General features: G+C 42.2%; 2 protein-coding genes across 4 annotated transcripts; both read right to left on the minus strand.

The window, feature by feature from the left end:
- Nucleotides 1-71: 71 nt before the first annotated feature.
- Nucleotides 72-7,046, minus strand: cdadc1 (cytidine and dCMP deaminase domain containing 1). Its single transcript, XM_051427399.1, has 11 exons — nucleotides 6,818-7,046; nucleotides 6,195-6,295; nucleotides 5,911-6,088; nucleotides 4,169-4,466; nucleotides 3,659-3,865; nucleotides 3,444-3,568; nucleotides 3,148-3,197; nucleotides 2,455-2,624; nucleotides 2,137-2,326; nucleotides 1,557-1,605; nucleotides 72-1,472 (listed from the first exon to the last, which is right to left on the minus strand). The coding sequence occupies exons 1-11, from the start codon at nucleotides 6,915-6,917 to the stop codon at nucleotides 1,372-1,374; spliced, it is 1,569 nt and encodes a 522-aa protein (XP_051283359.1). The 5' UTR covers nucleotides 6,918-7,046; the 3' UTR covers nucleotides 72-1,371.
- A 727-nt stretch (nucleotides 7,047-7,773) lies between these two features.
- Nucleotides 7,774-17,515, minus strand: rcbtb1 (regulator of chromosome condensation (RCC1) and BTB (POZ) domain containing protein 1). Of its 3 annotated transcripts, XM_051427439.1 has the most exons (14): nucleotides 17,421-17,507; nucleotides 17,283-17,312; nucleotides 16,071-16,365; nucleotides 15,206-15,356; nucleotides 14,703-14,869; nucleotides 13,082-13,240; nucleotides 12,885-12,992; nucleotides 12,658-12,800; nucleotides 12,292-12,355; nucleotides 11,339-11,465; nucleotides 11,079-11,205; nucleotides 10,735-10,886; nucleotides 10,500-10,630; nucleotides 7,774-9,934 (listed from the first exon to the last, which is right to left on the minus strand). In XM_051427439.1, exons 2-14 carry the CDS (start codon nucleotides 17,297-17,299, stop codon nucleotides 9,794-9,796), a joined length of 1,782 nt encoding a protein of 593 aa, XP_051283399.1. In that variant the 5' UTR covers nucleotides 17,300-17,312; nucleotides 17,421-17,507; the 3' UTR covers nucleotides 7,774-9,793. The 3 variants fall into 3 exon arrangements, with proteins under 3 accessions (XP_051283399.1, XP_051283398.1, XP_051283401.1); XM_051427438.1 differs by having other exon boundaries at nucleotides 12,658-12,992; nucleotides 17,421-17,503; XM_051427441.1 differs by lacking the exon at nucleotides 17,283-17,312 and having other exon boundaries at nucleotides 12,658-12,992; nucleotides 17,421-17,515.
- Between the last annotated feature and the right edge of the window lie 1,838 nt (nucleotides 17,516-19,353).

Consider the following 19,353-nt stretch of genomic DNA (forward strand, 5'->3'; position numbering starts at 1 on the left):
TTCTCACTTGTTTACAGGCAGGTGGTGTGCAATTACGGATGTTGATCACTGTTACAGAGTCAAGAAACATCTTATTTTTTCATTTTTTTTATTTTCATTGTGTATATATTGCAGCATGTCAGTCTCAAGAGTTTAACTTGTTTTTCTGAATTATGCTGAGAGGCTCCACAGCTAGCACTCTGAGATTAACTAAGTCTTTCTCCATGAATGGATTCCAGCTACAGAAACATTTGAACTGCGTGTTAGAAAAAGGTATGACATACAATGCAAGTAGAACGGGTTCTCGTGCAGAATCCTCAACACTTTAGATAAATAATGAAAATAATGACACTAGATTAAAGCTTCGCTATCAACTTCCTTCTTTCTTAAAACTGCTTCATGAAGCATTTTATCGAATCGAATGCCTCTTTATTACTGTGAAATGAATCAGGATTTCATGATTTAAGGAAAGAGAACACTTTCTTCTTTTGGTATTACTGAAACGAATCTCATTTTCCTTTAATCTAATCCTTTCATGAGGAGGCTGCTGCCTCCTCTTTGTCATTCATCTTAAAGTATTTAAATAAACTATTTAAACCACTTTATATAAAAAATCATCAACATAATGAACAAATCCACATATCACACTTTATATCACTATATTAAATATACTATTTTTAGTGGTATCCTTACTATCCCTACAGTCTCCAACATCCACATGCATTCCTTACCTCTTCCCTCATTAATGCACCCATTCATCCATCCCTTCTTAAAGGTTTCTCTCTGAGGTCAGCGTGTTGTATGGTTTTCATCTTGTTCTCGTCTCTCCAACCCCCTGCCAATGACTTCTGAATAACAGGACATAAAATATACGACAGATGGAAAGAGAGAGATCAAGTGTTCTAAGGGCGGCTCCCACTTCTTAGATATGAGCCTTAAAAGGACAATTCCAACTCAAAGCAGCCCCAGGTAGTTCAAATCCAACCTTTTAGGTTTCAACTTCACCAATCTTCATCTGAGACTGCCAGCGTCTGCTGTCTATTATCACTCAGTATGGTATAAAACATAAACATGCAGCAGCAGATTCAACAGTCTACAGAAGGACACAGGAAAGATGTTGATGTTCACATATAGACTGACGAATGATCAGTTTCCAAAAAAAACATGGCTCACAAAACCAACCCCAGTTCTGGGTAAAAGAGCAAATAAATAATGTAAAATAATGATGTGGCAGAGATTTGATCTTCAGGGAGGAAATAATATTCAGACTCCTCCCAGCTCGAGCCATAAAACATCTAGTCTGTGGAAAGTTGGCTAAAAACAGGATTCTGTGTTGTTGGGTTTTTTTGGTGTATCCATTTATCTGTCTGTCCATCCATCTGTGGCTGGCGTTCAGCTAACAGTAGGCGAGTCGTGCGATCTGTTGGTGCACAGCTTCTTGGTGCTGTGGCTATCTTGATCGGTCTGCCTGCTGTGCTTCCCGACACAACCGTCTGGAACACAAAGACACCGCTGTTACAAGACGACCCAATAAAAAGGCACATTTGAAGACGTAAAGAGAAAAAGATGGAACTTACTGGCCCGGTGGGGAGAGGACGCTGAGCCAGGTGAAGGGCTCTTCTGCCACTGTGGAGAGAGAAAACTGTCAGAGTCTCCAAGGTGGATGAAATCTTATCTACTTTCCTCAACTGCACCAGAAGCAAGACATCAAAAAGCTGCTGAGTCACAGGAGATTTCATTATGTAACAGAATTAATTAACATACTTCCGAAGAGATTCTCATGAGAGTGGAGAAATTTGCTTTGTTTTGATGGTTTAAAACTTGATTGTACCCACAAAAAATGAAGTGATGTGGTGCAAACAAAAACATCTAAAAAGGTAAACATGAAAGAGTATATAACCATGTTGTGCTAGTTATTGTTTACACTTTGTGTCGTCCCAGTCAAGAAGTGTGTAAAATCTGAACCCAGTTAATTAATTATGGCTAAAAAACCTATAAAGAGGTCACAATGACCTTTGACCTTTGAGTCAAATGTGTCACCGATTCAACATCCGACCAACTTTGGAATATGGTCACCACCAAGTTCTGATCTGATGTGTGGACATTTACCTAAAAACATAATCAGCAGCTTTATTAATGTGATTAACAGTAACTAACTATGAACTTGCTGATGTTCTTCAGGCTGCTGAACCGCAGGTAAGAAATGTCCCCCTTGTCCTTGTCCCGGTCCTGGTCGGTGGTGTAGATGTGTGTGATGCCGGCTCCTCTGATCAGAGGCACACACTCGTCGCATGGACATTTGGTCACAAACAGCATAGTGGGCTCCTCCGGTTTGATGGCTCGAGTCCTAAAAGCGGCAGGAGGAACACTTCTGTCAGACACCGTTTAGATTTAGAGAAGAGTTTTTCACATCCTCGCCGCCCCCCAGGCTGTATACACGTCCCCCCCCCCCCGTATACACGGATGTGTTCTGACCTGAAGGTGAGGGCGTTCTGCTCTGCGTGAACGATGTATCTGTACTTGCGCCTCTGCCGGTCCTCCTGCTTGTTGTCCATCTGGGGGTACTCGGCGTACTGTGAGCCTGCTGGGTAAGCGTTGTACCCGCAACCCACCAGGTACAGACAGCCCGTTCCATCACTGCCAGCCTGGGACAACAGTATCAGTGATACAGTTAATAATGTGGTACATCTACATCCACTAATATACCAAAATAAGAAAGAGAGAGGGTTGGAGTCCACTGCAACGTCTGCTTTAAATAATTATATCTAATTCTCACTACTACAACATATAATCAGTAAAACACATTAGAGAGTAACAAACAGTATTTAACTTACACTAACAGCACTTACAGAAGGTGTTAGCATGGACTAAATGAGTCAAGAGTATGTTTTCATCATCATAGCATGGAAGCTAACTGGAGGGATTTGTCAAAAGCTATCATCTTGAAACAGCACACTGTATCCGCCGACGCTGAAAACACCAATGCATTAATACAATCACCCATAAATGGATTCATTTGATCTTATTTTGAGCGGAACAAGTCTCTACGAGGCTGAGATTATCGGTTTTGACCATTCTGCCGTCGGCTGAGCGTCAGATCCTAACCAGAAAAGAGAAATAATGTCATTTTGCACCAGAGATTAAAAAGGTAAGGAGAGGTGAGCTCACCGACTGTCCTTTGGCCCAAATAACAGCACCCACTCCCACTTTAGGGTCCTCTGGAATGAAAATGAGTTGTAAGAAGCTGGTGATGAATAGCAAACTGACAAGAACGCTGTTTAAGCCTGTCATTCCAAAAAATGTCCAACAGGCACGGATCTGTTGCCTCACCCTTTGAAAACTTGAAAAGGACAGATAGAACGAAGCTAGAATACGGTCGGAGCAGTTTGACAACAACAGAGTTACATAATCTAAACTAAACAGTGGCTGGACTGACATCCAGCCAAAACCGAGCTCAATCAGACCTGTTCTGTAAGCCAGCAGCCTGGCTTGTATGATGCAATGGCGAGCCACATCTTGGGACAGTCCCTCGTGGCGAGGAGACGGCGGGGATTTGGCTAGGGATGACTCGGGCGTTGAATGCTGCTCCCTGTCTCAAAAGAACAACACAATCAACAACAAATAACATCTGCTGACGGCGTGCACAAAAAACCCCAAAACAGCTGTGAGTGTTTCTAACCTGTAGAAGCCGTGTTGTTGCTGTGGCACCCCAGCAGCCACTGCGGCGAGAACCTCCACCAGCTCCCTCATGTTGTTCCTCAGGTTGGAGAAGTACGGCTCCACGCAGAAGTTCTCCAGACCCATATGGGTCAAAATGTACCGGTGCTGCCGAGGCGTCTCAACCAGGAACTGTCTGGAGAAATGCTTCAGGTGTCTCGTCCACTCTCTGGAAAGCAGGAGGAGTTTATCCTGTTTATATGCAACCACACTTTGATTCTGAAAACTCTTGCATGATCAAAACTGAGCTCCAGTCCCACTTTATACAGATTTTGAAGCTTGACAATGGAGTCAGAAGCTTTGACTACTGAAACCAAACCTAAGCCGTAAAACTGAAGCTTCAAGAAAGCGATCACAGCATCATTCAGGTCTTCACATGCAACTGGACGTCACTGGACTCGTCTTTGTAGTGACTTCTTAAACTTATTTTTCTTATTATTGATTCAGCAACAGAGGTAGGTTGGAAAGGTACCTGTTAAAAAGTTCCTCTGTGTTCAGCCCTGGTTCATCGTCAGTCACTCTCTCCATGAAATCACACTCTCTGGACGTCTCGTCAACGAACTGCGCCAGGCCGGGCGCCAGCGGCTGCAGCAGCACGCAGATGTGAGGGCGGCTGTTGGACTTGAGCTTCTCGATTGCCACGGCGTCCAGCGCGGCCTCCTCCGTGATGCAGTCGGGTGGGCTGCGGGAGTTTGAATGGTTTGTAGAGGTGGAGCTCAGCATGCTGACCTCGGGGTCCCCGGGCCAGAAGGAGATCTGACTGACTCCCGCTGGAGAGAAGAGCAAACAGCTTCATCAGCGTTTGTTTCCTGTTACTGTTAACTGCTCTGAGTGGAGGCGGAGCCAGGCGCGAGGTCAGAAGGACCAATCCAAAGTTCAGCTGTATAAAGTCAGTATGATCATATTATATTGTTATTTAACAGCAGTGTGACAGCACTAGGTTAACAGCCACTATCAGGATGAGGTTCACTTTGCACAAAACAATAAAAACGCTGCACGTGGTACAAAGACACTGCTCGCCAAGACAGCCTCTTTCAAAACAGATTAAAGTAAAAGTAATGGCAAACAAATTCCTCAGAGTGAGTCTAATAAAAGCATTTAGGATGGTGATGGACTGAGAACTCTACAAACATAGGGGAGACACTGTGGGTTTAACAACGTGCACTGACTACAGTTTGGGTTGGTGCCTCGGCGTGATGGTGCAGCTGTGGGGGCAATGCAGACCACAAAAGTAACACATGTCCGTGCTCATAATGCAGAGGTTACTACCAACTGCTGCCTAGCTGACTGATATATGAGCCAGGAGTAAAAGAGGCAATATGCAATGTGGTCAACACACTTGATCCAAATGCTGTTTAATAATAATGTAAATGGTTAAAATTGTTGTAGTATGCAGCAGAGATGGAAGTAACAAAGAACAAAAAGCTGTCTTTTTCAGCTATCTGTACTTTACTCGAGTACAAGTACTTTTACTCCCTACATTTTGACACAAATATCTCTACTCTCTACACTTTAGATGTTAAAAACAGCCTTTTCCCTTTAGTTTGAATGCATTTGAGGGGAATGATCAATTATTCATATTTTTCATCTTTGAACGCCTTCCCAACATCAAGACCAGTACACGCCACGGATGACAGACGTAACAGCACTGAACAGACAAGAGAGGGAGACTCTGTGTGAACAACCCGTAGAAATGTCCTCCAGAGAAACAAAGAGAGAACTTCTAACTTTTACACTTTGAGTACATTTGAGAGCCTGTACTTTTTTTTTGGTATGTGTACTTCTACTTGAGTAAAGAATGTGTTTTACTTTTGCCACCTCTGGTATGTAGGCTCTCCTCTCAAACCATGATAATGACTGTCAACAACAACCTTAATTAACTAGACGTTTCTACGTGTGTTCCCATTGAAACGTGTGTATTTGTATAAAAGGCCTCATAATAAGACTCAACTGCTGTTGTTCTGTTTCACTTCATTAATTCAATATCACGTCACTGTTTTCAATTGCCAAACAAACTGGAGATTGTACTTTAGATGTCTGGAACCAGTCAGGCAATCTAGAAACGAGATAGGCAAAGTAGGCTGGGCTATAAATACTACGTGGAACTGGTCCAACTTATGGCACAGTGAGCAGATGCGTGTCACTGAGACCTTTAAAATGTCTCAACCTGTTTGTATCCGTCTACTCATCCCTCTGCCATCCCTCTCTCCTCACCGTTGATGATCATCTTGAGGCAGGCAGCACAGGGTCTCCTGGAGAAGTACAAGTGACAGTCAGCCAGGCTGGCGCCATGTTGTATGATGGCTGCCTGTCCTGCGTGGAGCTCAGGTCCTGAACAGTGGAGTCCCACCACCTTACTGTCCCGCACAACCACCAGACCAATCCCACGGACCTGGAAGACAGCAGATTCAAAATGCATTGTGTGTGCTGGTACAGGGCCTACTGCAACTCACCGTGCATGCTGAATGTGTGGTAGAGGAACTGGTGTGTGCACCGACCTGACTGGGGTCATCCTCCTCAGGCTGCTCCGGCGGGAACAGCTCCATCCACAAACTCAACAGGGTAAACAAGTTTACCTTGGATAACCTGGGGCCATGACCTGGAGGAGAAATGAGTGGATGAATCTCGCCCATGTCTGCAAAGGACCTTGGAGCAAAGGTGCTGCATGTGAATGACAGGAGGGGCAAGGTTTGATTCCCAGTTTCCTTCCATTAATAAAGCACTCTCTCTAAACCTTGGCGAAAAGATAAACGTTTTCCTGTAAATATGTTTGTTTGTTTGTTTGTTTGTTTGCCTTGTGGTGTTCATATTTGTATAAAAAAGGAGGACATGGGTGGACATTTTCTGCAGGACATTCATGATCCTGTGAATTTCCTTCCTTTTTCTCTGACAATCATGATGTTTATTGGAATAAACATTCTTAGAAAAGACATAGCTCCTATCAGGTTGCATTGCTAAACTCTTAACATATACACACACACACACACACACACACACACACACACACACACACACACACACACACACACACACCAAGAGCTATCTGTCTCACTGCATCAACTATCAGCTGTTTTCTGACAGGACAGCAACAGAAATGTAGCCAGCTCTCTATCGGGCTCACCTTGTACTCGGCTGTCAGTCTGGGTGCTGCTGTCTTTCGTATCTCGACCTGGCCTCAACTGGCCCGGATCGGCTCGGTTCCGTATGTTGCTTCCTTCCATTCAACCGTCAGCTAGCGATACAATATGTGGTCCCGGCTTCCAATAACAGAAGAGCAAGTGGCAAGAGTTCAACCAGAATTAGTATTAACCTGCGACAGAGTGTCAAGCTGGACAGCTGGAGGATTTTATTTCCGGTCTGTGCTTTCAAAACAAAAGCCTGACTGAACGAACCAAATATGTTATTTGGGAAATAAACTAACACAAGCTGCCTTTGCAGAAGAATGTGCAACATTAAAGAAAGAGAATACACCCGTGTTTTCTTCTGTGTGTAAACATTTCACATTATCTTTCTATGAGCACTTACGATCGTTACAAGTAACGTTAACATAACTTAAAGCTCTAGCTTATAACGTTAGCTAACGTTAGTTAGCTTCTGAGTTAGCAGTTTAGTGAAACGCAGACCTTGAGAACAAGCTACACTTATTAACTTAACTCTAATAGGTATAAGTTATTCCATGCAGTCTGGTTTTATTCATATGCCCATATCTGCCCATTTATTGTTAATATCTTATTTTGAAAGAGAATCGGCCTTACCGCTGCTCCTATCGCAGCTAACGGGTTGTAGCTTAACAGTTCCGGGTTATTTCCGCAATAACCTCTGACGCAACAAAGTGGGCGTAGTGACAAGTAGTATATTCAATACCCATTTGTTCCACTAGGGGTCAGCACACTACTGTGATATAGAATCAGATAACTACTGCTTTACCCTATAAAGCCACTTCAGTATGAAACCTAAAATGAAATGCAATGAGGAGAGTCATTTAAACATAATACCGTAATTAAAGTCTAATGTAGTGGCAAGGACTATTTACACAATAAGAATGCATTAATAAAGGGATGACTTCAGTACAAAATATGTATTATATGAAAACAAGCAGAGCTTGGAGTTGTTTATTTCTTTACAGAAACATGTCATCCCATAGCTAAATATAAAAGCAAAATAACATGTCACAACAAAAAAAGGTCATACAAATCCAAAAATTGTAATGCTGATCACCTCAAAGTAAACCATTAGGCTATGAGCTGGATTCAAACCAACTTGTCCAATGTAAATAAGAGCTTAACAAAGCACAGTAAAAATATATATATTTTTTTTATATTCTTACAGTAAGCAAAACAATCTTATTTTTTCCAGTTTGCTTTTTATATAAAACAAGAAGAAAACTGTAAACCTGCTCGTCATTCCACTAAAGCATCAACAGCCACAGAAACCTAACCTCAACGCACCAAAAACATTTTCTAACCTGAATGAAACTGTGCTTTTATAATAAACAGAGATCCAAGTTCAAACCCAATTAAAATGGTTCTTTCAAGCATCAGAGTGCCTCGTGAAATAGAAACCTAACAGAGGAAACAGAAACTGATCTCACCAGTGTTGCTGCCAGCTGACCCGGTCAATAACACTCTTGTCTCTCGATATACTCTAACATTTTCTTACAATGCCTGGTGATGCAGCAGAAAGAAAAAAACTAGGACAGGCAGGCAGGCGTATTTTGGTCATCATGAGCCCGAGCAAACATAATATTAAAACCAAACGTCTCACATATTTTTACAGAGCATTTCAAAGTGTTCATATTGCTTTAGTTTGCAGTTTCTTCAGTGCATTTTCACTGCATCTACAGAAAAACGTGATGAGAAGGACTCATTTTGGTCTTAATGAGTTTGCCATGTTGCCCGTGTGTTTCTTTAAACGTGTGCCAAACCGATGCACACAGTCACCTCGGATCAGTTCGTTAAAAAGGTCCCAGTGTCATAGGGAAAATACGTTATTCTTTAAATATAAAGCGTCTGCTGTAACATACCACCTACCTTGGATACACTTTACAACTTTTACACTTGCAAGAAAGGAAGGACGCTGCTAGTGATGTAACAGTGCATGAAATGTTTACTGTTGCTTTTGTAAAACCTTGAGTGCAACATTGTTTAACTCAGTTGTCTAGTCTTCCCTTCCATAGCACATTAGATAACTAAAATATTAAAGTTTTACTGAATATGAAGCCAAACCATTTGTACTTTCTTAAAGTGCTTTAGAGCAAAACATTTAAGTCAGGCAGAATGAGTATACCGAAAGAAAACATGAAGTGGAAAATAATATACATCCCACAATCGTTTTGAACTTCCATAATGTACAAAATACCAGCAAGATTTTAAAAAACCAACCAAGTGACCCATAACCACACATAGGACCAACTGTCTCCACTGAATGGGACTCAATAGCTTAAACAGTAAGACTTCCAAGAGCTACTTTTGCCTGAACATCAAGAATGCAAATTGAAAATGACAGAAAAGGAAAGCAGCAGTAATTCAAGGATGTGTTTCAGTACAGTGGTATTAATGTCCTGGCCAGTGTTATCAAGTCAGTTATCCAACCTCTTTCAACAAAACATCTCTTTCAGTTCCCTAACAAAGACAGACTGTTCTTTGAACTAGTTTCCTATCCCTTCCAGGTTTCTGGTCTCCTATATTAACCTTTCCAGAAGTAAAAGGAGGACGTGTCAGGATGTGTAAGCGCTGGCCGAGAAAACAAACAAAAATTCAAGTATACATACAGCATGTAAAGAATACGATGTAGTGCGACAGGAAAAGGCGTCAGGACTTTGACGAGTGACTCCACAGGAATTGGCCAAAGTGCTGATTTCAGATCCACGGATAATGCAGCTTAAATTCCAGTCCGACATCTTGTGAATGATGCTGCGTATGTGTCAACGTGTGCCTCTGTGAGCATATGTTATTAAACATTTCAAAACAGGGCTTAGGAATGTGATCAGAACTGATATTTTAGGAGCGGTGACCCGCTGCTACACTCGGAGCACAACCACATCCACTTGGTCAGAATATAGTTTGTAAAAAAAAAAAAAAACCCACAAGAGTACCACTCAGTTCTTGAAGGCCCCGCAGCGGCTAGCTTTGCTGATAAACTCCTTGAGCATTCCTCCGTCCACCTGCCAGAAGGCCCCGGTCTGAGTCACCTGAGTCAGATGGTTTACGCAGAACCTGAAACAAAACACTTCCAGGTCCTAGAAAAAGACAAATATTATGAGAAAGGATTGGAATACACAGAATATAATGTGATGTAACTGAACAGATCAGAGCAGAATAAAGTACAACACTGACATGATCCCTCTGGAGAAAACAATGCTGCAGGAGCAACATACACAAGCCAGTACAGTGTATGGGGCTATTTCTAGAACCCTGTAGTTCACTGTGTGTACACTGTGTGTCACTCTACTCTGTGATCAACAGAAGGAACTTTAAATCAACACGGAGGGGAAACCTTTCGATTGTCTTGCCAAGAAAAATACTACTGTGATGTATCTGAAAGGGGTTTGACTTTATGGAGAATTTGTTGACTGCAGTAATAAAAAAGTTAGACTACACTCCACACAATCAGCAGCCCCTCATTTGTTTTTTACTAGAATTACTAGCGGTCCCCAGGTAACACTAGTCCCGTGCAAATAGGGCTTTAGCTGCTATTGTAAAGTATAATCTGTACAAGTAGGACGAACCATCATAATAAACCATTTACACCTTCACCCTGGAATTACAGTATTGTGATGTGCAGTACGCGTGTGCACACTGTACCTCGGCGTCGTATCGTATGGCAGCAGACAGCAGGGTGAAGGCGTTTTCGACAGTGATTCCTCTCTTGATGATCTGCTGACACAGACGTTTCAGGCGGTTTTCACAGTAAGAGGTGGCCAGGTCCAGCAGGCCTGCAGCCGAACACACACACACGTGCAGTTTTAATACCATACAAAGAAAGAGACAAGCATGCAAATGAAAGAACGTGGTGTTTTACAACTGAATGCGTGCTAACCGATGGCGTCCTCAGGTGGAAGGTCAACGGTGTCTGTGTAGAGGAACTGCAGGAAGGATCTGTAGACTGGGTAAGAGAACTGGCCGATCTCTATCACATCCTGCTGATCCTCCGTCCACTGGGAGCGAAACATGGACCGGAAATGCTCACACCTACTCCAAACAAAAGACCGTTATTCATACTGTATATAGTACAGATGTGTTAAAAAGTAGTGTCAAGTAACCAGTGACAGTGGCATCAAATGTCTGGTGATAATCTCCAATAATCATGTATAGACAACATTTGTGAAGCTTGGTTTCTTTTGTTACTTTTGAGTTGTGTATCTATGTCTTATGCACATTCACCTGATCTTCAGCACAGCTTTGTGAACGTGTATGCATTTGCCTTCGACGCTGAATTTTAGGTCGGCTGTTTCTGGGCTGTCAAACTCTTTCCTCAGAGCCTCCGCAACCGTCAGGAAGTCGTCATGCTCTAGAGAAAGAAAAGCACAATGCAACAATTCATGAAATGAAAACATTCACTTTATGTTTTAATAACGTATTTAAAACAGAAACTCTGTTAAAGACGAGCACACCGCTGAGGAATAACACCCTCTCTCTCTTACCCATAGACATGAGCCTCCACATGACGGAGGGCGTGGCGAAGCAGGCGAAGACGTCGTCAGTGTTGATGAAGTGTGTGAGGTGTGGCATGACGATGGACTGACCCCGACACTGACCCCACATATACACCTGGAGGATGAACGCGGTTACTAGCATCCCAATCACAAACATCTTATGATACAGCTCAGAGGCACGGACAGAGGAGAGGTAAGGATCCGTCCTTAAAATAAAAGGAAAGGGTGGCTGAGTGCCATGTAGCTTCCTCAGTTTCAGGCTCCTGTCAATGTTCATGGTCACTCATTGTTAACTGCCATGGCTGACTGGGACACTTGAATAGAAGAGAGCCATTGTTAATGTTATTAGTAACACCTGAGCCTTTGCTACTATTAACAAGTCAAAATGTCTGCAGTAAGAAAGGCCTATTTAGCACTTTTCCTTGTCCAGTAATACACCAGAATATAGCCCTAGCCATACTGGATTTTTCAGATTGATACAGAGGTCTATATTTGAGAGTTATGAGTGTGATATAAATGTTTTACATAAACATTTTGGACAATAAATCATTACATTTTGTTATTAAGGAAATGTGACCAGGATATTTAATGAGCAGGAGATTTTACAGCTGAAAAATGAACTGCTCTGTGGTGGACAAACTATGACCCCAAACTGAAATTATAGCCAAGATGAGGGGCCAAAGAACAGATAGGCCCAGTTATAATTGGGGGGTAAAGAGGTGACAAATTAAGAGCATGACAAAACCACATGCCACAGACTAAGGCGCAAACATTACTGACTCAGTATGTGAAAAACTAAAATCTAGTACTATGGTCTGGAACGCTTACTGGATTATCATCCGAGGTCAAAATCAGCAAACTGACCCTTGTACAAACTCTGAAGGCGGGAAATGCATAAATCTATTCACACATTGTAGGACAAGGTTCACTTGCATACATACCTGCCCGCTTTGGGTCTTGGCTGCTGAAGTATGTGTTGAATGGCACGCTGCGACCTCTACAATCCTGTTAAATAAGAGATGCGTAAATATTGTGTTCTGTAGCCACAACGAGAAAAAAAAAACTGACAGTGATGAACAGTATTTTTGCAGTGGCAGGATTTGGTCATTGTTTACGACTTCCTTTTGCCCACTGACAACTACTTAAGACCAGGGGCGGAAATTGAGGTACAGAGCGAGGAAATGAGGACAGGAAACGGGAAGTTGAAGTCTTAACAGGATGGGAAGAAGCCTGCCTTTCTCCAAATACAAAGAAATACTGCAATGAAAATGAGCCTTGAGCACACACGCCCCTGCTTCTCCCCATACCTCTCTTTGTCAGCCATGATTTGTACGGGGCTGAGGTGGTTGCTTTTGTTGCCAGTTCCCAGTTGACCGTAAGTGTTAGCTCCCCAGGCGTAGAGCAGCCCTTCGTCTGTTAGTGCCAGGCAGTGGCCGTAGCCTGATACAATCTGGAAAACAGGGAACACTTGAGTCATGGCTGAGTCAGGCCCATAGGCAATTATGTGATGGCCATTATTGAGTTGCTCTCTCACCTGTTGAATACACAGCCCTTGGAGGGCAGTGAGGCGGCAAGGTGTCAGCTGGTTTCCGTTGTTTCCGATACCCAGCTGTCCATTACCGTTGTAGCCCCAGCCATAAACCTAGATAAACATAAGACAATCCTCTTTACTCCGTGAAGTTCAGATTCACTCACTGGGATCATTGAGATGTCACGCAGTGGCATCCTCACCTCTCCGTTGTCGATCACAGCCATGGAGGAGGTCTGCCCACACGTGATGGCGACTGCAGACTTGCCCTGCAGGCAGCCGGTGACTTTCCTGGGGTAGGGCTGGTTTGCTGTGGAGCCTGAGCCAATCTGGCCACAGTTATTGTAACCCCATGCAAAGACCTGGAGGGGCAGGGGGAGGCAGATCAGGACCAGGGAGGCAACACCGTCAGATTTTGATGGCGCGAGGAAAGCTAAATCTCTCAGTTTTATAGGAAAGAAAGCAAGAAAAAGCTCCATGGGCAACCTTGAACCGGTGAACTTTAATCTCACAAACGTCTTAAAATCCTTTTCTCATTTCTATTCACAGTTGAGGGATGCGAAATTGCCAGATTACCCCTCAAACGACCGGTGTTTGGTTTGTCTGTTCTGGGCTACTGTAGAATCACTGTTCACAGGTACCAAATCCACCTCCAAGCTCCTCCAAAGCTCACTAATTAACACATTATATCAGGCTTGTTTAAGCCGTACAAAAACTGGGTAGAGGTGACAATTTGTGGTTTTTACGAGGGGTTATGTGTTGGGCTATTTCCTGGTCGGACCAGTGCCAAGAGTGTGAATTAGTGAGCTTTAGAGGTGCTAATCTGGGGAGTGGATTTTGTTACCTTTGGGCAGAGCCAGGCTAGCTGTTTCCCCCCACCTGTCTCCAGTGTTTGCGCTAAGCCAAGCCAACCAGCTGCTGGCTCCAGCTTTAGATAGAGGAAGGGTGTCGATCTTCTCATTTCACGCTCAGCAAGTAGGCAAAAAAATATCAAACTATTCCTTAAAAAGGCAAAACTAAGTTTAACCTCCCAACAAGCATCAAATGAAAATACAAATATACACACACTCAAAGTTGAACCCAAATCACCAGATTGGTGTTTTAACTGAAAGGTTCTGTCAGTTCTGTCACATCATCCCCGAAAAACCCAACAGGAAGTCAATAAAGACCTGTTCCTTTGTGTACTACTCCACAAACTGAGGGGAGACGATGCTCAATTACACAAAGTAGACAAAGCAATCGTCACACAACACTGTGGAAAAACTGTGCAGTTAGTAACATTTAACATGGCAACAGGCTTCCCTGCTTTCCACAAGCACAGCCTGATTAGCTTTAACTCCTCTGGGTTACAAATAAGCTGCTTAGTCTGACGCTGGCAGAGCAGGAGGTGGCTACGTCAGGGTGACCCACCTAAAACAACATAAATACAAACATGCTCGTATATGTAAATATGCTGTTCCCATTCATCGTAAACACAGTGTCAAATCCTTTTTTCTCTATTGAAAATATATTGAATAATTGACCCTTCCTAAGTCCCGCCCCTTTTTGCTCTGTGCTCCAATAAGAGAAGAGCAAGCCATTGGTCAGAACCTTGGTGAATGTTGCTATGTGCTAGGCTTGACTATGTTGAAAAGACAGACAGACACAAACAAGTTAATCAACATCAACTGCAAGCTATCTAGTTACATCTGAAAGACAATGTTAGTAAAGGCTTAATCAATTGTTATGGAGAAAAGAATATATATACAGTACATTTAGAGATGAGAGAGAGAGAGATCAGTAAATCACGATGAAACTGTAGAGTTAAATTAAAAGAACAGCTACCTCTCCATCGTGAGTGAGGGCCATGGAGTGATGTGAGCCACACGCCACTTCTCTCACTTTCTTGTTCTGCAGGTTGGCGGTGACCAGCACCGGGGACATTCCCTGGTTGGTAGTCCCGTTCCCCATCTGACTGTAGCCATTGTGGCCCCAAGCAAACAGCTGTCCATCTGCAATAAATCCACACAAACATTACACAGTGGGTCGAGATCAGAAGAGTCAGTGGCTTGTGAATCTGCACTTATAAGGACATTTTGAAACATTTTTTATAACATACTTAATACTTTTGGGTGACATATCACTTTAACCAAGCTGATGCAAACACAAAAAGTAGCTCATTTGCACATTTTGAAGCATTTCCATTAAATTATTATATAACAGTTATAACAGAACTTCTTACTCAAGAAACTTAAACCTATAAGTTGACTTTGTTATCTAAGAGATAGGGACACTTTTTGACAGGGTTAAGGGTGAAAGGAGCAGATACACAGTAAGTAATCACATACCATCAGTAGCCAATAGGACGTGGGGCCCGCTGCCATAGCTCAGGCTGACTACCTTTTTCCCCCGCAGGAAGTCCAGTTTCTTTGGCACAATGGTGCTCAGACTGTCACCTGTGCCAAGGCAGCTACTGCTGTTCAACCCAAACCCAAATACCTGGGAAACAGTAAAACACACACACACACACACACACACACACACACACACACACACACACACACACACAACTTAACATAGAATAAAAAGTCTGCTTAAAAACATTGTTTGCTACCAGTAACTGTACAACAAATAAAAACTTCCAAGAGCTGTCATGAAATCAGTTAGAGTAAAGCTACAGGAGAACTCTGAGGGTGTAATGTGATGCACACTAAATACAATGGAGGATAACAGACTTGTGTAAGATTAGTGGTGTGATAGTGGTATGCTGACAATCCAGTTGTAAGGAGAATGAAAGCAATTTTCCCTGCAGCGTTTTATCACAGAGGCAGACTACCTCACCTCTGCTCTTAAGAAATAAAACTTTATGAAAAAGAACAGAGGTGTTATTTCACACTCCAAATACAATTCAGCCTGGCCATGTTTTAGGCAATCATGTACTAAATAAACTGAGACAAGATGCATCAAGATCTGGGTGGTTTACAACCTCCGTTAAACAATGCACGAGCAGCATCCAGCATGCACTCACGTTGATTATCACTAGTTGGTTTTAGGGATATACTATCCTTAGGGACATATTATTACCCATGTTCTTCTTACACCATTAAAAAAAACAAATATTTCAATTAGGAAGCCTAATAGCTTTTAGAGACATAATGATACTTTAAAAGCTTAAAAAAAGGCAAGATATCGCAGTGTTTGCACACTCCTCACCTCATTGCCATGTGTGATGTAGATGACTTCATTAGCAGAGGTCCCAAAGACGCAGGCCTGTCGAACTGTGGCCAGTTCCTCAGTGCTCAGCAGAGAGAAGAGGGGCCACTTACTGACGTCCACCATGGCTCCAGCGCAATTCAGCCTTCCTTGTCGGGGAGGAGGAGTCAGGGCTGCCGAGGGAGAGGAGGGAGGAAGAGGAGGGGGATGACGAGGAGAAGGGGGGACTTGAGGAGGGGAAGGAGGCGATGCTGAAGGAGGTGGGGAGCAAGGAGCAGAGTCATCCCTGCTGACACTTCAAAAAAAGGACAAGATGAAAGACAGTTATTGGAACAAGGCAGTGAAAACAGACTGGGCTTCACAAGCTAGTGGAAGATGGATTGGACACATGCACTCAGAATTACATGCAAAAAAAAAAGAATCCAGTGTTCTTAAATCATGTGCGAGAACCAGAGGTTGAGGAAACAAACGTCTTCAACTTTATGTGAAATGTGAAAATGAAGCACGGCATGCAGTCCAAGCAGCTCAGTTGATCTATTACAGCAAGGCTTTATTATGCTTCATGTATTTGCCTGCCCTTGAAATGGGCCAAATTCTACACAAAATCTGCCAATTCAAGTCATTCTGGTTTATAGCTAAATGTTTAATGTCCCATCCAGCAACTATGACTCATGACTTTGCTTAACCAAATCTGTTCTTTAATTCGGGATATACTACAGGTTCGCTTAACCCCTCTGGAGTCATATAACTCTCTTTGTTTGACCAAATTGCAGCGTAATGCCCATCCAGTAAGTAATGGGCAATAATATTTACAGTGTTGTTGGAATACTACTCCTGCTACTAGTTGTGTTAAAATGATAACCAAATTCTAGATGTACTAACGTGGCTCTAAACGATTAAGAAAAGGTGTTGAGTCATATATAATTACATTAAGATATGTCCTGTAGCTGAGAAGCAGAGGAACTTTTAAATTGCTCAATTTTTGAGTGGAGTTCGGCGACGCGTCCTCTACATCTGAGCCAACCAAAACACATCGAACAACACTGTCAACGAGCTAAAAACAAACAGAACTGCGACCCCCTTTTAAGCCAGTTGTACAAAAAAAAATTAATTTCAGCCTTTATTAACCACAGCAAGCTATCTGGCACCGAAGCTTGTGGTAAACGAGAGAAGCTAGTAGCTTAGTTAAGCGCTCTCCTGTGCTCTCCCTACCTAAAGCATCGCTCCATGACAACGAGTCAACTGAGAAAGGACAGAAAGAGAGACAGACAGCGAAATTTAATTACAATATAACTACCAGCAAAACACCCAGGTCTACAATATGTATGTACTCTAACGGTGTAAAGTTACCCGACTGAAATCGTTTGCCCGGCGGTTGTTGTCAACAGTACAGCTGCCTGATTAAACTGCGTCCTCCTGTATGGTCGGTTCCTCTTCTTCGTCTCCTGTATTTCAGGCAGAGCAGATGATGCATTGGCGTATTGCTGCCCCCCTCCGGTCATTGGTTAAACAACTGCTCTAAAGATGTAATCAGAGGTTTTAAACTTAAAAAAAGTTCAGAAGTTGGCTTGTATTTTGTCCAGTATTTTTGCACAGTCAGAATCACTTATAAGTTATGATTATCAGGAAAAAGGGACATCAGATTTGTTATTATTTATTATGTTTCCAACTATTTTATTTTGAGATAGCTAAAGTCAAGGCAACTTCATATGTGCTTCCATTTGGGGGATAGAGTTTCTCATTATTTAACACAAGAGAACCTGTCTGATAAATCCAATCAAGCTGGTTGTAGGGTCAGGGTTTAGCTCTCCTTTCAGTCACTGTCATGAAATGACCTCTGTCTATATTGCCCTCTCCAAATTTTTTACAAGCTGGATCCGCAGACGGACCTGTGCAAACCTTGAGTTGATCATCCCACACATTAAAGATTATATATTTAGTTTGCACCTTATCAAATTTCTTTAATACCAAGGGAGCACCTGATTCAAATATCATGTAACCATTGTCAAATGCTGACCCACCTCCAACCAGTTCACAAAAACGTTTTTTTTTTTTTTTAAATGATTCCTTCTGCTATGGTGAATTTCATTCCTCTTACAAGCAGAAGCACATTGATTTTGTTTTATTTAATATTTAAAACACACTAATTTGAGCTCTCATCTAGTTTTGTTGCATATTGTTAAGTTACTTGATTAATGTCACTGGTAAATGGTAAACGCACATAAATCCTGCAGTGCAGAATCCACCACCTCCCTGTGTACTTGTAGTTCTTCTTGACAGCCAGCAGGTGGAGTACTGCCACATAGATCTGGGCACATCGGTTTGATGTGCTGCATCATTTGGGATGCTTTTAGAGTGATACAGTGTCAAAACATTTGAGTTTAAGCCTTTAGGTTTTAATATGTTATGATGTTATAAAATGTTGGTTGAAATGGTTTGCAAACATTGGACTTTACTGAAAACAGTATTCATTAAATAATTCTGGAGATTAGATTGTCAATCTAATAAATCTCTGGCTGACCATCAATAGCTGTTTTTCTAGCTCACATGAGGTAAACACGCTGAGTCAAAGCTTTCTACTGCTAAATTCTGCAATATCCTGAGTGGAAGGATTTCATCTATTCTTAAGGAAAGGGAGCCAATCAGAATCAAGTCCAAATATCCCAGTACATTTATCTTGGTTTGATGTGAATCATCTTTTCTGGCATTTGTTAAACATGTTTTGTACCACAGGGAATCAGATTAAATGTGGAGGCTTGCAAATCAGGATAATCATTTCCAATTTGGGTTTCGCTTTTGTCCCGCAGCACTGGCGTTTCAGTCTCTTCTCTGAGGCTTAGAGGGCAGTTATATGATATTCCCTGGATACAGGCCATGTTGTGCTTTTCTCTCAAAGCTGCAACCAACTGATCAATACAGCAGCAGGCTTACTGCTAACCCACTTCTCAATACCCTGGTGTCCACTACATGCTCTCACAGGCATTAAGAGTATTACACTGAGAGCTCTTTAGATTCAGTGTTTTAGGTGTAAACTAAGAGAGCTGGAGCTTAGGGACATCAAATATTGGACATAGTTACACAAACAGGGAAAGAAGTATGGCATGAGAGATAAGTTACATGTATTTACTCATCTTAACAATCTTAACTAATAATCAAAGTTAAACTATCATAGCTATGAAGTCAGTTACAGTAATATACACAACAATACATCAGTTACTTGAATTTTACTTGGGATAAATAAAGTATCTATCTATCTATCTATCTATCTATCTATCTATCTATC

The sequence above is a fragment of the Dicentrarchus labrax genome, unplaced genomic scaffold (assembly GCF_905237075.1).
Source record: "Dicentrarchus labrax unplaced genomic scaffold, dlabrax2021, whole genome shotgun sequence".
Taxonomy (NCBI): Eukaryota; Metazoa; Chordata; class Actinopteri; family Moronidae; genus Dicentrarchus; species Dicentrarchus labrax.

Bases quoted from the DNA above. Each gene is read 5' to 3' on its own strand.
- cdadc1 (XM_051427399.1), bottom strand. From the start codon at position 6,917: ATGGAAGGAAGCAACATACGGAACCGAGCCGATCCGGGCCAGTTGAGG. The intron at 3,198-3,443 runs GTCTGATTGAGC...TTTTCATTCCAG, and splicing joins GCTGCTGGCTTACAGAACAG to AGGACCCTAAAGTGGGAGTG. The intron at 1,473-1,556 runs GTAAGTTCCATC...TTTGTGTTCCAG, and splicing joins GTCCTCTCCCCACCGGGCCA to ACGGTTGTGTCGGGAAGCAC.
- rcbtb1 (XM_051427438.1), bottom strand. The intron at 13,241-14,702 runs GTAGCTGTTCTT...CTGCCCCTCCAG, and splicing joins CCCTCACTCACGATGGAGAG to GTCTTTGCATGGGGTTACAA. The intron at 9,935-10,499 runs GTACAGTGTGCA...GTCTTTTTCTAG, and splicing joins CCATACGATACGACGCCGAG to GACCTGGAAGTGTTTTGTTT.